At 53.9% G+C, this 12,102-nt stretch overlaps 6 protein-coding genes across 6 annotated transcripts; 3 read left to right on the forward strand and 3 right to left on the reverse strand.

Moving 5' to 3' along the window:
- Positions 1 to 172: 172 nt before the first annotated feature.
- Positions 173 to 1,844, reverse strand: BO79DRAFT_188767 (putative tRNA-specific adenosine-34 deaminase subunit Tad3; the record flags this gene model as incomplete). The annotated part of the gene is made up of 3 exons (XM_025680613.1): positions 1,742 to 1,844; positions 1,632 to 1,683; positions 173 to 1,565 (listed from the first exon to the last, which is right to left on the reverse strand). The coding sequence occupies exons 1-3, from the start codon at positions 1,836 to 1,838 to the stop codon at positions 173 to 175; spliced, it is 1,542 nt and encodes a 513-aa protein (XP_025543003.1). The 5' UTR covers positions 1,839 to 1,844.
- Positions 1,845 to 1,950: 106 nt separating this feature from the next.
- On the reverse strand, positions 1,951 to 2,568 carry BO79DRAFT_139269 (uncharacterized protein; the record flags this gene model as incomplete). Its single annotated transcript, XM_025678188.1, has 3 exons — positions 1,951 to 2,088; positions 2,159 to 2,272; positions 2,500 to 2,568. The coding sequence occupies 3 exons, from the start codon at positions 2,566 to 2,568 to the stop codon at positions 1,951 to 1,953; spliced, it is 321 nt and encodes a 106-aa protein (XP_025543004.1).
- Positions 2,291 to 4,207, reverse strand: phoB (regulatory cyclin phoB). Its single transcript, XM_025682152.1, has one exon. The coding sequence runs from the start codon at positions 3,886 to 3,888 to the stop codon at positions 2,656 to 2,658; it is 1,233 nt and encodes a 410-aa protein (XP_025543005.1). The 5' UTR covers positions 3,889 to 4,207; the 3' UTR covers positions 2,291 to 2,655.
- A 1,465-nt stretch (positions 4,208 to 5,672) lies between these two features.
- Positions 5,673 to 9,205, forward strand: BO79DRAFT_62416 (armadillo repeat protein). Its single transcript, XM_025689508.1, has 3 exons — positions 5,673 to 6,128; positions 6,207 to 7,912; positions 7,964 to 9,205. The coding sequence occupies exons 1-3, from the start codon at positions 5,828 to 5,830 to the stop codon at positions 8,954 to 8,956; spliced, it is 3,000 nt and encodes a 999-aa protein (XP_025543006.1). The 5' UTR covers positions 5,673 to 5,827; the 3' UTR covers positions 8,957 to 9,205.
- A 249-nt stretch (positions 9,206 to 9,454) lies between these two features.
- BO79DRAFT_139594 (putative fructosamine-3-kinase) lies at positions 9,455 to 10,551 on the forward strand (the record flags this gene model as incomplete). The annotated part of the gene is made up of 2 exons (XM_025678198.1): positions 9,455 to 10,395; positions 10,455 to 10,551. 2 exons carry the CDS (start codon positions 9,455 to 9,457, stop codon positions 10,549 to 10,551), a joined length of 1,038 nt encoding a protein of 345 aa, XP_025543007.1.
- Positions 10,552 to 10,850: 299 nt separating this feature from the next.
- BO79DRAFT_167024 (uncharacterized protein) lies at positions 10,851 to 11,996 on the forward strand. Its single transcript, XM_025679353.1, has 3 exons — positions 10,851 to 10,973; positions 11,008 to 11,011; positions 11,096 to 11,996. The coding sequence occupies exons 1-3, from the start codon at positions 10,861 to 10,863 to the stop codon at positions 11,810 to 11,812; spliced, it is 834 nt and encodes a 277-aa protein (XP_025543008.1). The 5' UTR covers positions 10,851 to 10,860; the 3' UTR covers positions 11,813 to 11,996.
- The last annotated feature ends 106 nt before the right edge of the window (positions 11,997 to 12,102 follow it).

The following is a 12,102-nucleotide window of genomic DNA, read 5'->3' on the forward strand; positions in this document are numbered from 1 at the left end:
CATGATGCTTTTTGTAACATATGTGTAGACGTAGCCTTCTTACATGCTTTTATGTGTCCCTTGGATCACGACTTGGTAGTTATACTAACACTACTACACCCACCCCAACAACGCCCCTTTCATGACGCCTATACCATATGCATCTATACCTAGACCTACCCACACCATAAAATCAAGCATGAAACGCCACCCCCAACTCTGCACTCCCCTCTGCACTCCCCTCTGCACTCCCCTGCTCCTCCACAAACTCAAACCCCAACGCCCGCCAATTCAACTCCTTCCGCCAATGCAACCCATAATACTCTCTTTCCACCGACCCATCATCATCCTTATCCTTCTTCTCAGCAACATCCTCATCCTCATTCTTACCCTCACCCTGACCTTCCTCCACAAGAACCGGCCCAACCACCGGTTCCGACGCCAACCCACCCGAGACCATCCTCCCAGACCGAGGAAACACCACGGCCCGGAAGCGCGAGAGCAACAGACCCATACTGCAGCAGATGCACGGCTCATGGGTCAGATATACGTCTAGATCAGTGCAGAGGTATCCGCCTTGAGAGCGGGGGCGGATGCGCGATGTTGATGCTGACGCTGATGCTTGTATCTCAGTGTGAGTGTGAATAGGCTGTGCCGAAGTCTCTGTGGTCTTTTGATATTTCTCCGGTGGGGGGACGGGGGTAGATTCCTTTGATTGGAATCCGGAGTTGGGTTCCGTTGGTTCTGTAGCAGCAGTAGTGTCGACGTCTGATTTAGATAGAAAATATCTCTCCACCTCGGTAAGACAGGGCCGGTTTGTAGCTGATGAGCCTGGGCGGTCTTCGCGACGTTTACTGGCGATGAGGTCCACGGCGCGCATTAGGGCGTGGAGTTCGGGCCCGCCTTCGTGGTCGGGGGAGTAGGTTGTTGCAATTTGGTTCGGAGGGTTGGGGGTTTCTTCTGTGCCCGTGGCTGCCCGGGTGTATCGGCCGTCGCCGGCTACTGCCACGACGGCGTCGGACCAGTGGATTCCATCATCGTTGGCACTGTTGTCGGGTGCTGCTTCTGCTTCTGCTTCGAGGTCTGGGTCCACGACGACGGCGCCGACACGGCGGCCTAGACCGGATCGCTCTGCCTCGTCTGCGACCCTTTGCGCTAGAGCGAGGTACCGGCCTGCTTTGGGCTGGATGGAGTCGCGCGCGCGGGCGAGGATGTGTGGTGGCGGGGCGATCATGGCGCGCGGTGCGGCGGGGTTGTAGACGACTGGCCACATGCTTTTGGACCATGCGTCGGCTTGGACGGGGGTGAGGGGCGGTTGGAGGGGAATGCGGATGGTGTGGAAGGTGAGGGGGCTGCTGTTCTCCCCTTCAGTAGGGTTTGGGGGCGCGAATTGTGATAGAGCATCTTGGAGGGACTCGATGTCAGGAAGAGGCGGGGAGATGAGCACGAAGATGGTTTGCGCCGGCGAAGATCCCTCGCGCAGGAGAAGGGGACGGAGGTGTTCGGGGATTTGGTTGTGTTTTGCGAAGCGGCGGAGGTGGCTGAGTGGTTGGGAGGAGTCGCGGGGGAAGCGGGAGTCCAGGACTCTGTGGTGTTGGAGATGGGAGGTGAGCTGTGAAGGGGTGAGAAGTGTTTGGGAGTGAAGAGCTCACTTGATCACTTTGGAGGCACATTTGACGTTGACTTCCGTGACGTAGGCGTCGGCTGAGGGTGTTGTTAGATGCGTGTAAGGTCATTGTGGGGTGGGTTGGGCATGGCGCACCGTAGTCTTCGCGGGGACGTGTTTCTTGCACGGTCCGGATTGCGGTGACTTGGCCCTCGAGGGGCTTGATGCCGCGGAGAAGCTCCTCGACGTCCATTGAGTTTGGTGGTTTATCTCGCGGGGGAGATGGCTTTTATGGCGGGGTTGCGGGTGGAGGAGGGGCAGGTAAACGATGGGAGGGGAAGAGTGAGGATGGCCGATGTGTCCGATCACGGCATTCTTTCAATGCGGATACTCAATTTGGCGGAATTAGCTGCGCCGTATGGGTCGAGATGTGAGAACGGCAAGATGAAGCTGAATAACTTTCCGTCTGGATGCACGGGATTGCAGACCCTGTGCCCTAGGACCTAAGCCCTAGCAGAGAAGATGGATTGGGACTAGAGGAGTAGGAAAAGACGTCATGTCATGTTTCTGCACGGGTAAGCAAATACAGCCAGCACTGTCTTTTTCGATGACGCCTAAACCACTCGGGGTAACGGAGCGGGCCCAGCGATGGGTCGAGTGGGTGGAACATAGTGGGCCAATCGATCCCTCTATCGTCCGAGAAGAGTGAAATATATCATGTATTGTGAATGCTGTACAGGGTGTGTATACGAGTAAAAACCAGACACGACACTAAAACGGAAAAAATCAAAAGGAACAAAAACGGGAAAACAGTAAATCAAACAACACCAGCCATAAAGGATATCGATCGCTCCCCGCCATCATAATATGCAGAAACAACATCAACTCCATGTCCGTGTATGTGTGATATGTACTGGTACAAACACATCGTCTTCCCACAAACTCTCCAGATAGTAGTAGTAGTAATCCATAGCTTGCGCCATCCAAGCCCAGAAATATATGCAATCGATCTAAATCTTCATGCCTGGCTCGCAAGCACCTCAAATGTCGACATCGGAGAAAAGAAAGGATCAACTGTCACGTCCGATCGCATACCCATCACATCGCTCGACCAAGCTCTTGTAGTAGTCTACAAGCACTTCGGGTTCGGGCACGATGCGCCACTCTACGCGGAACAGGAACTCCAACTCAAGCAGGGCTAGCTCGGTCATGGTGATACCACCCACCCGAGCGTAGGTTTTGTTGGTCCAAAAGCTGTCGCTTAGACCCTTGCTAGCTACCGTGGCGCTCGCAATGAGGAATCGATGAATCGTCAGACTGGACACGGTGAAGGCGGGGTATAGAGCACAGAGCCGATCAATGTAGTACACCATGCTCAGAAGGATCGGAGGGGACAGCGTAGCATGGGTGGTGAGTCGCTGGAGGTAGTCATGCACCGAAATTCGCGGCGGCGACCGCGAGTGGAAGCGTGTCAAGCGACCTTGATTCAGAGGGATCTTGTCGTTAAACCGGATCAGCTCCATCAACATGCTCGAGATCAACACAACAATATCCCGAGGATCCGCCAGCTCGTACCGCTCCGGCAGCAACTTGACTGCCGGAACGTCCGGTCGCATTCGTTTTGTCTGAGAGCCCTCGAGGTCAGCGTGAGCTAGACCCGCGGCTCGCTCACCACCGACCGGAGGGTCGTTCGGGCTGTTACGTTTGTTGGACCCGGAGCCAGCGCTGTTGGGGACCGGCATTGGGGGAGTCGACGTAGATTGGGCACCTGAGGCGGGAACGGAGGCTGCAGGTACGGCTGGGACAGACACGTTATTGGCAGGACGATCCTGAGCAGGGCGCATGGGATTGGAGGCGGGAATGGCGGCGTCAGCAGGCGGATGAGACGTGGTGCTACTTCCGCCCCCAGAGGAGGTCAGCCCGGCGGACATGCGACCGCGAGGGATATCCCCTGAGGGCCCGGGAGGGGATGAGCCAACGGTATGCCGGTTTAGGGCCGATCGAAGTTCTTCGATGGCCACCCGAGAGGATTGCGGGTCGAAACGAGAGTTGGAAGATGCAGCTGCAGAAGAAGCGTGCCCGGCGGGCTCATAATGCTGACGCGCAGGCTGTCGTGGATATGAAGAGTAGGAAGAAGAAGAAGAAGAAGGTTGGGAATGAGGGGACGGATGAGGATGCGACTGAGAATGGGGAAGGGGATGAGAATGGGAATGATGAGTGGTAGTGGTGGTAGTAGTGGTGGTGGTGGAAGGGGAGGGGGATGGTCGCAGGGCGGCGGACGGAGAGGGCGACGAAACTAGCATTTCCGCCCAACGAGGCCACCACGTGGGCGCACGACTGAACGACGTGCAACGGAGCTGGCAGACGCTGCGAAACCTTGTGCTGCTGCGAGGGGTGAAGGTGGCGTGCACAGACGCATCGTGATCTGCGGGGGAAAGAAAGGGAGAGGAGCGAAAATATTCAGCTCTTCAAGGGATGGAAGGAGGCTGAAAGGCGGGGAGAGAGAGAGGAAGAGAAGAGGGAAAAGGGAGAGGAGAAGGGAAAGAAAGTGGAGGAGGATTGAGATTAGAAGAAGTAAAAAAGTACTAGTAGAGAGCAAGGAACTCCGACGAGCGAGAAATCATATACTAACAATGACGCCGATCCAGCAGAGAGAGGGGGGTTTTCATTGGGAAAATTTCTCTTCAAACCGGCCCGTGTAGGTTTGACAGTAACTAAAAGTGAGTAAAAGTCAGTATGGGGCAGTACGAGGACGGTTTGATACGCAGGGAACAAAGCAGGGAATCCCGCCCTGCGTGGCCCCATTCACCAATAGGAGTCGCCGCTGGTCGGTCTAATCTCGGTTTAGTGTATGCCGTATTACAACTCCCCTGTTTTTTGACGCATCTCGGCAAAAGATTCAAATTACTACTTTGTACTTCGGACTCGCTCTTTTGCTGGTTCGTATTAGGAGATAGATACTCAATTGGGTACAGTGCAGCCATGAATTGGGAAGGCGGAGTCTATTTGACACTCCCCAGAAGATCTTACATGACATACTATATGGAGCACTGCGTAGAGCTACTCAGAAGTGCCTGCTCTGTATTTTACTACAGTGTGTGTGTATACTACTACTAGTAGTCCCGTATAGATGGTAACTTGGCGTCAGGTGATGGTGACACAGACCTATCAATCTATCGATTCCAGGGGAGCAAACGAGGCGAGGAGCTGCATCCCTTTTGGTCTATAGCCCAAGAAGCTTCTCTCCTGTCCTCCGAGTTTCAGGGAGACCCTTTCTTCTACATCCATCTCCCGGTCACTTGTTAAGATCATGCGATACTGCGTACCAATCTACCCCCATCGCCCGCACTTCCGTTTATCACTAGTAACAACTACTCCAACTCCTCTCCAACTCTTCACGAAACCCCCAAGCAGCAGCTTCTACTTAGTGACACCATTGCTTCCCTTCTTCCCCATTATTGAAAGCCATAGTTCATCATGCATGTCTCCTTACGGTTCATAATTAATTGCATCCCTTGTTCAGCAGTCGGCGCACGACCCCCCAATACCATGGGATACATGGGTTACTACAGTAGTAGTACTACCTCTTGAGACTTGAGACTGCAGCCAATACTGATAGGGCTGAATCACATGATGGCCCTGCTGTGTCCGGCGATAGATGACTCAGCACTGTCAGCTTACTACGCAACCGCAACCATCAGGTGACATCACCTGACGGCTCCGGCCGAAAGCGGTAAGAGGCAATGGCTCCCCCGGGCAGCAGGACCAAAGTATCACCACTAAGTCAACGTCCAGAAGCTCCCCCCAATCTCCCCCAGTCCAGCTCAAACCCCAGATCCCTTGGTCGCGGATCTCGTTTCTATCTATTATCTCTCTGCTTCATTCCGTACATAGCCTGTACTGTTTGTTATTACTCTGTCATATTTGCTAGACCTTCTCGGAATCTCATTTTCTTTCCTTGTGGTACTAATCCGGTACTTTCACCACTCATTCCAGTTGCAACGCCATTACAATTCACAATTGCTTAACCATCGCCTCCGGCCAGCTGGCGATACGCACGCAACCTTCCCTCTGGTCAAACACATCCTCGAATCTTTTACCCTCCCTATCCCCCCATACATTGTCCAGTTTATTCTCTCTTTTATTCCATACCGACAATTTCCACGCGATCAGCTTGACCCTCTAAATTCTCCGACGTAATCCATTCAAGATCCCTCCCGCGGGAGGCGGCGATTGCGCACTATGACTCGCGCCTCGGCCCCTCCACTCCTACTTCAACTACAGAATGCAGAAACGTTGTCTGCCCAGGCAGCTGCCCTACGAAGTCTGAAGAACGAGACAATTGGTCATGACCAGCGCAAAGAGTCCTGGGTTCGATGGGGGATTCTTCCCGTGTTAGCCAATATCCTGGCCGCCCGGCAGTCTCCCGGAAAAGGCACAGCTTCCGCGGAGCTCAATGGGGGATCCAAGCTCCGCTATCCTACATCGGAGGAAGATGAAGCCTGCCTTCAAGCAGTCATTATTTTGGGGAGTTTAGCACAAGGTATATAAATTCACGCTCTGGTCAATCGGGTACTTTACACGTACTCTTATCTCGGCACGGGAACTGATGATCGAGCAGGCGGTGCGGCCTTCCTTTCCCCCATTTTCGCCAGCGGTGTTCTCCCGGCCCTTCTGTCCATCCTCTCTGCGCCGGGGTGTCCCTCATTCTTCGTTCTGCCGATTCTCCGAACCCTCAACAACGTGGCGGATCGACTGCCGCTCCAGAGTCAACAGCTATCGTCCAAGGACACCCGCTTGGCCGATCTGCTCTTCTCCAACGATCACATTGGCTGCTTAGCCCGTATCCTCGGCCAGGAGTATGAAAGCCATCACGATCAAGCGGCCATTGAACTTACTGCATCTCTGGTTGGTAAATTATGCACGGAGGAAATTCATAAGGCCATCCTGGCGGAGTGCGGGGTTTTAGACGCCTTGGCCGTGAAGGTGGCTTCTTTCATCGTTGCCCAGGGCTTCGTGCTCCCCGGTGCGGAAGCACATGTGCAGGATACAGGTGCTCTCGGTTCTCTGCCAGCCCCTGCACCAGCAGGAGCTAAACTGGCACCAATTCTTCGCGCTGTCACGGTCATAATCGAGCATTCCAAGTGGCGCGCAGAGCACTTTCTCTCATCCCCTGGTATACTTACTGTGTTTCCCAGGCAGCTCCCCGAGTTTGCTCCGACAGACATCAAGAAGGGACCATGGGGCTCAACTTACTTTTCTGGTTCCGCCGTTCCCCGCCATGCAGGCGCAAGTCCCTTGGAGCACCTTTTGCCATCGGTTCCCTTGTCGCAGAGCAAGTCACCGGCGAACACTCCCAACTTTCCGCCTTTAGGCCATCAGGGTACCACGCACCGCCGACACAGCCAATCGTATTCTACGCCGATGTCCGCTTACGATCCTCCAACCTCTGAAGACGAGGAAAATCCCATCATCCCGTGGCTCCTGTATATTGTCCGTGCGGAAGGTGGTATGGTTCGGTTGATGGCGGCTCGTCTTGTGACCGTCCTTTTTCGCTTGGGCCTAACTAAGAAGCGCCGGGTCTCTATGCTGTGCTACCTGCTGATACCGATCTTGATTCGGATGCTTGATAAGGACTACGAAATGAACGGCGACGATGGAGTACAATACGGAGGCTTGATCCCTTCGACTGAACGTCTTCGTGAAGAGGCCCCGTTTGTGCTGGCTACCCTAGTCATCGATGATTTCGAGCTGCAAAGGCATGCAGTCGATGGCAATGCCATCAAACGACTCTCTCAACTGCTCAAAGAAACATACAATCCAGTCCAGGATGTCACTCGTCCCATGTGGCATGCCGATGCTGAAGAAAGTATCGACAGTCCCCCCGACACATTGCCCGCAGAGCGCCGCCTGGGTTCTCTGGGCTTTTCTCCTGTTCACTGCCATATCATGCGATACCGGGAGAATATTCTCAAGGCACTAGCAGCTCTAGTCCCTTTCAAGGACGAGTATCGCAAGGCTGTCTGTGAGAACGGCGTGGTACCGTACATTATCGACTCACTGAAGCCGTGTTCGGACGACCAATCGGCGGACCCGTCAGGTCCTAAGAATACCGCTTCGCATGGCAACCCGACTTCAACCCTGTTAGCTGCTTGCGGTGCCGCGCGGATGCTGACGCGCTCTGTCAGTGTTCTGAGGACGAGTATGATCGATGCCGGGGTGGCGACGCCTCTCTTTGTCTTGATCAAGCACCCCAATATTGAGGTGCAAATCGCTGCGACACAGGTGATATGTAACCTAGCCTTGGATTTCAGTCCAATGAAAGAGGTTAGTTCTGTCATCCTTCTGCCACATAAGAGAATGCACTAACAGGTCTAGGCCATTATTACCGCCGACGTTCTCCCCACCCTTTGTGAGCATGCACACTCTCCGAACACCAAGCTTCGCATTGAGTCGCTCTGGGCGTTGAAGCATGTAGCATATAATTCCACCAACGACGTTAAGGTGAGAATTATTGATGGGTTGAGCCCCGCCTATATCCGGCAGATTATCACCCAAGATCCGACCAACGCATTGGCCAAACGAGGGATGGATGAGGAGATGGACAACGGTTCCAACGTGGGGATGGGTCGAGCCAACTCAGCAGGGGAGCAGGTGGACCTGCTCAACCCGGTTGATAACGCCGCTGGGCAAGATGAGGACATGAAGATGGCAGACACAATGCCCCCGTCCAAGATGAGCCTGGATATGTTCCTTCCGGATGCCACGAGACGGCGCAAGTTGGCATTGCACGGTAATCTCGACCAGACAACCCAGGCCCGGCAGGATGATATTGCAGTACAAGAACAGACCTTCGACCTGTTGCGCAATATCATCTGCGGGCCAGGCGCAGCCGAGATGATTGATCATTTGTTCAAGGTGATAGGACAGGACTTGATTTTGGATGCGTTGGCGGATAAGCTCCGGCCCCGGTCGATCCAACTTCCCCACCGGGGGGAGTCGTCAGCGCACCGGCCTCTGAGTGTTCCTACAGAAATCCTGGTGTCAGTTACCTTTGTCATGATCCATCTCGCTGCGGGCCTTCCGTGGCACCGCCAGCTTTTGGTATCACATCGGGACTTGCTACGCTACTTAATGGGGTATTTCAATCATACCCATCGTGAAGTCCGCACCAATTGTGTGTGGGTGGTGATTAACCTGACATACAAGGATGATGCGAGTGAGGAGGAAGGGTGTCGAGAACGGGCGTTCCGGCTACGAGCGATGGGAGTCATAGATCGGCTGTCCAGTCTTGGGGATGATCCCGATCTGGACGTGCGGGAACGGACACGGACAGCCCAGGATCTGGTCAATCACTTGACGCACACATAGTGAAGAAAAAAGGATTATTCATGTTAGGCTAGCCATGCATTCGGGTGCCTGGATTCTGCGGACTATTTGGACTGGACAAGTGGAAACCCAGACACTCTGGGAGGCGTTCGAGGGGTCGTTGTGTACAAAGCGTTGGTTTACTCACGTAGACGGTGCTTGACCTGCACCAGGAGACTCATCCATTCCTACTGTGTGAATTCTGCTCGTGGCGCTTTGGGCCCTCTTCTTTCCTATGACAATTTATCCTCCCATCATCCACAGTGAAAATGAGCAACCCTCAACCTCAGGCATCCACAGCGGGTTATCTTATCGATAAGATAAGGTCCGAGCGACGTCATCGGAAGGCCTGCCGCTGAAATCGTTTCCGGCCAATCTTCGCTGCTGTTTGTTTTCGTCCTGGTTTCCCCTTCTTTTCCGTGGTCCCCCTCTTTGTTCTCCTCTCTGTTCCTGACTTTGACCCTTGTTCCATCTTCAGTCGCGTGTGTGTTGATTGAGACGATGGCCCCCGTGCCTGCCACGCTGCTGCGTGCCCTCTCCATCCCTGACCCCGCCAAAGCCAGCCTGTCCACCGCCGGTCTGGGGTCGGGCTTCACAAACACTGGTGCAATACGAGCTACAGTTCCCCGCTCCGATGGCTCAGGGGAGGAAGAACGTCGCTACTTTGTCAAGACCTCTCCAAATGGCGAGGCTGCAGAGGAGATGTTCCGTGGGGAGTACGAATCACTCAATGCGATCGCGACGTCCGTGCCCGGTTTCTGTCCCCGAGCACTCGCCTGGGGCCCACTGGAGGAAAGCGCTGGGACAAGCTTCTTCCTAGTGACTGAGTTTTTGGAATTAGGAGGAGGTGGCCGTCGAGGTCGAGGAGATACATTAGCCCAGCGATTAGGCAAATTACATTCGACACCAGCGCCCCCCGACCCTGCAACGGGACGACGTCGATTCGGATTCCCTGTTCCGACCTTCTGCGGGGACACCAAGCAGCCCAACCGCTTCTGCGACTCGTGGGCGGACTTCTATGCCAATGAGCGGCTGCTCACCATCCTCGAGTCATCGGAAACTCGGAATGGTCGTGATGCTGGCTTGCGGGATCTGGTGGAGCGGACGGCGCGGACAGTGGTCCCTGCGTTGCTGCGGGACGGACACTTAGGCTACGACAGGGACGGGAATGGACAGGGCATTATACCTGTCGTTGTCCATGGGGATTTGTGGAGTGGAAATGCAGATCGCGGTCATATTGTAGGTAGCGGTCGCAAGGATGACGAGGAGGTCGGCGATGTGGTCTACGATCCGTCGGCATGCTACGCACACAGCGAGTATGAACTGGGGATAATGAGAATGTTTGGCGGGTTTGGATCGGCTTTCTTCACAGCTTATCACAAGATTGTGCCGAAAACCGAGCCAGTGGAGGAATATGAGGACCGTGTGCGATTGTACGAGCTGTGAGTTATCCTCCTGGCTTTTGGTCTAGAACCGCGAGAAAGAAGCTAACCAAACACAGATACCATCATCTGAACCACCATGCGATCTTTGGAGCCGGGTACCGATCGGGCGCTGTATCTATTATGCAGAAGTTGCTGAGGAAATATGGGGATTAATGTTTGACCCGGATGGAGTAGCTGCTAGTGAGCTCGTTTCTAGAATGCCTTGAGATGCCATCTACGTTGATTGTTCTCTACTCGTTAATGGCGACATTCATGCTGGTATCACAATTGAGCTATTCTCTACTCTTATCTTTAGTAGATTACCATTATCAACTACTTCACTGTAAGCATATCTGACCCTTACCGCATGCGGGGTTGTGATGCCATCAATTAATAAGCCCATGACACCATCCCTTGAGTATAAATAAACAGCCCCTGCCGCCCACCGGATCATCCCATCGTCAATTCCACATCCATCTCACAATGCCCGTCCCCGACGCAGACGTTCACCCCGCAGCTACCGGTGCAGCTAAAGCACTAGTCGACCGACACCAAGCCGAGCAGCCGTTGAAGCTGTATGCCGGCTGGTTCTGTCCGTAAGTCCCCCCACCAAAGTACACCATTTCGGGACTTCTACTAATGCCTTTGCAGCTTCGGTATACCTCACAACTCTCATTCATTCTCACTATCGCATTCGTAATCAACTAATCAATTTTCAGTCCAACGTGTTTGGCTTGTTCTCGAAGAAAAGCAAATTCCCTACCAGTACATTGAGATAAACCCCTACCACAAAGAACCCTCCTTCCTCGCCCTCAACCCACGAGGCCTCGTCCCCACTATCTCCGTGCCCGACCCCTCAACCAACACCTCCAAGCCTCTCTACGAATCCACCGTCATCCTCGAATACCTCGAAGAAGCATACCCCAACCACCGGCCCCTGCTCCCCTCGGACCCCTACCAGCGCGCACGGTCCCGTATCTGGATTGACTACGTCACCTCGCGCATCATCCCCACCCTGCATCGCTTCCTGCAGTACCAGCCCTCGACGCGCGGAATCGAGGGTCTGAACCAAGCCCGTCAGGAATTCCTCTCCACCTTGAAGGAATGGGCTAAGGAGATCGACTCCACGGGCCCGTATTTCTGGGGCTCGGAGGTGTCGCTCCCGGATCTGGTGCTCGCGCCGTGGGCGTTCCGGCTTTGGGTGTTTGATGAGTTCAAGGGCGGATTAGGTATTCCGAAGCCTGGGGAGGGAGGGGAGGATGAAGAGGTTTGGGGAAAGTGGAGGAAGTGGTTGGAGGCTGTGGAGGGACGGAGGAGTTCGAAGGAGACGACGAGTGAGGCGGTCCATTATCTGCCCATCTATAAAAGGTATGCGGATGATAAGGCGCAGAGTTGGTTGGCCAGGGCGACGAGAGAGGGGAAGGGGGTTCCATGATTGATGATCAATGATTACATGGGTAGATGAGACGAGATATCCATACTATCACGTTGTACTTTGGAACCAAGTATAGTCTCAACAACCTATATACCGACTATATAGTCTGGTACTACTCATTTGAGCTTCTAGAGGGAAATGACTAAAGGTTCCAGGTACTCAGTTGGTCCAGCCTACATCTCACAAATAAATCAATTAGTTCTATCAAATCTTCTTCAGACATGGGAACCAGATTCACCCGCGCTAGCCATACAATATTGGGTTCAAACAGATAGGATAGGGTATTGATA

The sequence above is a fragment of the Aspergillus costaricaensis genome, assembly GCF_003184835.1.
Source record: "Aspergillus costaricaensis CBS 115574 unplaced genomic scaffold BO79scaffold_5, whole genome shotgun sequence".
Lineage (NCBI taxonomy): Eukaryota > Fungi > Ascomycota > Eurotiomycetes > Eurotiales > Aspergillaceae > Aspergillus > Aspergillus costaricensis.

Excerpts from the sequence above, each read along its gene's own strand:
- BO79DRAFT_62416 (XM_025689508.1), top strand. The coding sequence starts at position 5,828 with ATGACTCGCGCCTCGGCCCCTCCACTCCTACTTCAACTACAGAATGCA. Across the intron at positions 6,129-6,206 it reads TTTGGGGAGTTTAGCACAAG|GCGGTGCGGCCTTCCTTTCC; the intron begins GTATATAAATTC and ends ATGATCGAGCAG. Across the intron at positions 7,913-7,963 it reads ATTTCAGTCCAATGAAAGAG|GCCATTATTACCGCCGACGT; the intron begins GTTAGTTCTGTC and ends TAACAGGTCTAG.
- phoB (XM_025682152.1), bottom strand. The coding sequence starts at position 3,888 with ATGCTAGTTTCGTCGCCCTCTCCGTCCGCCGCCCTGCGACCATCCCCC.
- BO79DRAFT_167024 (XM_025679353.1), top strand. The coding sequence starts at position 10,861 with ATGCCCGTCCCCGACGCAGACGTTCACCCCGCAGCTACCGGTGCAGCT.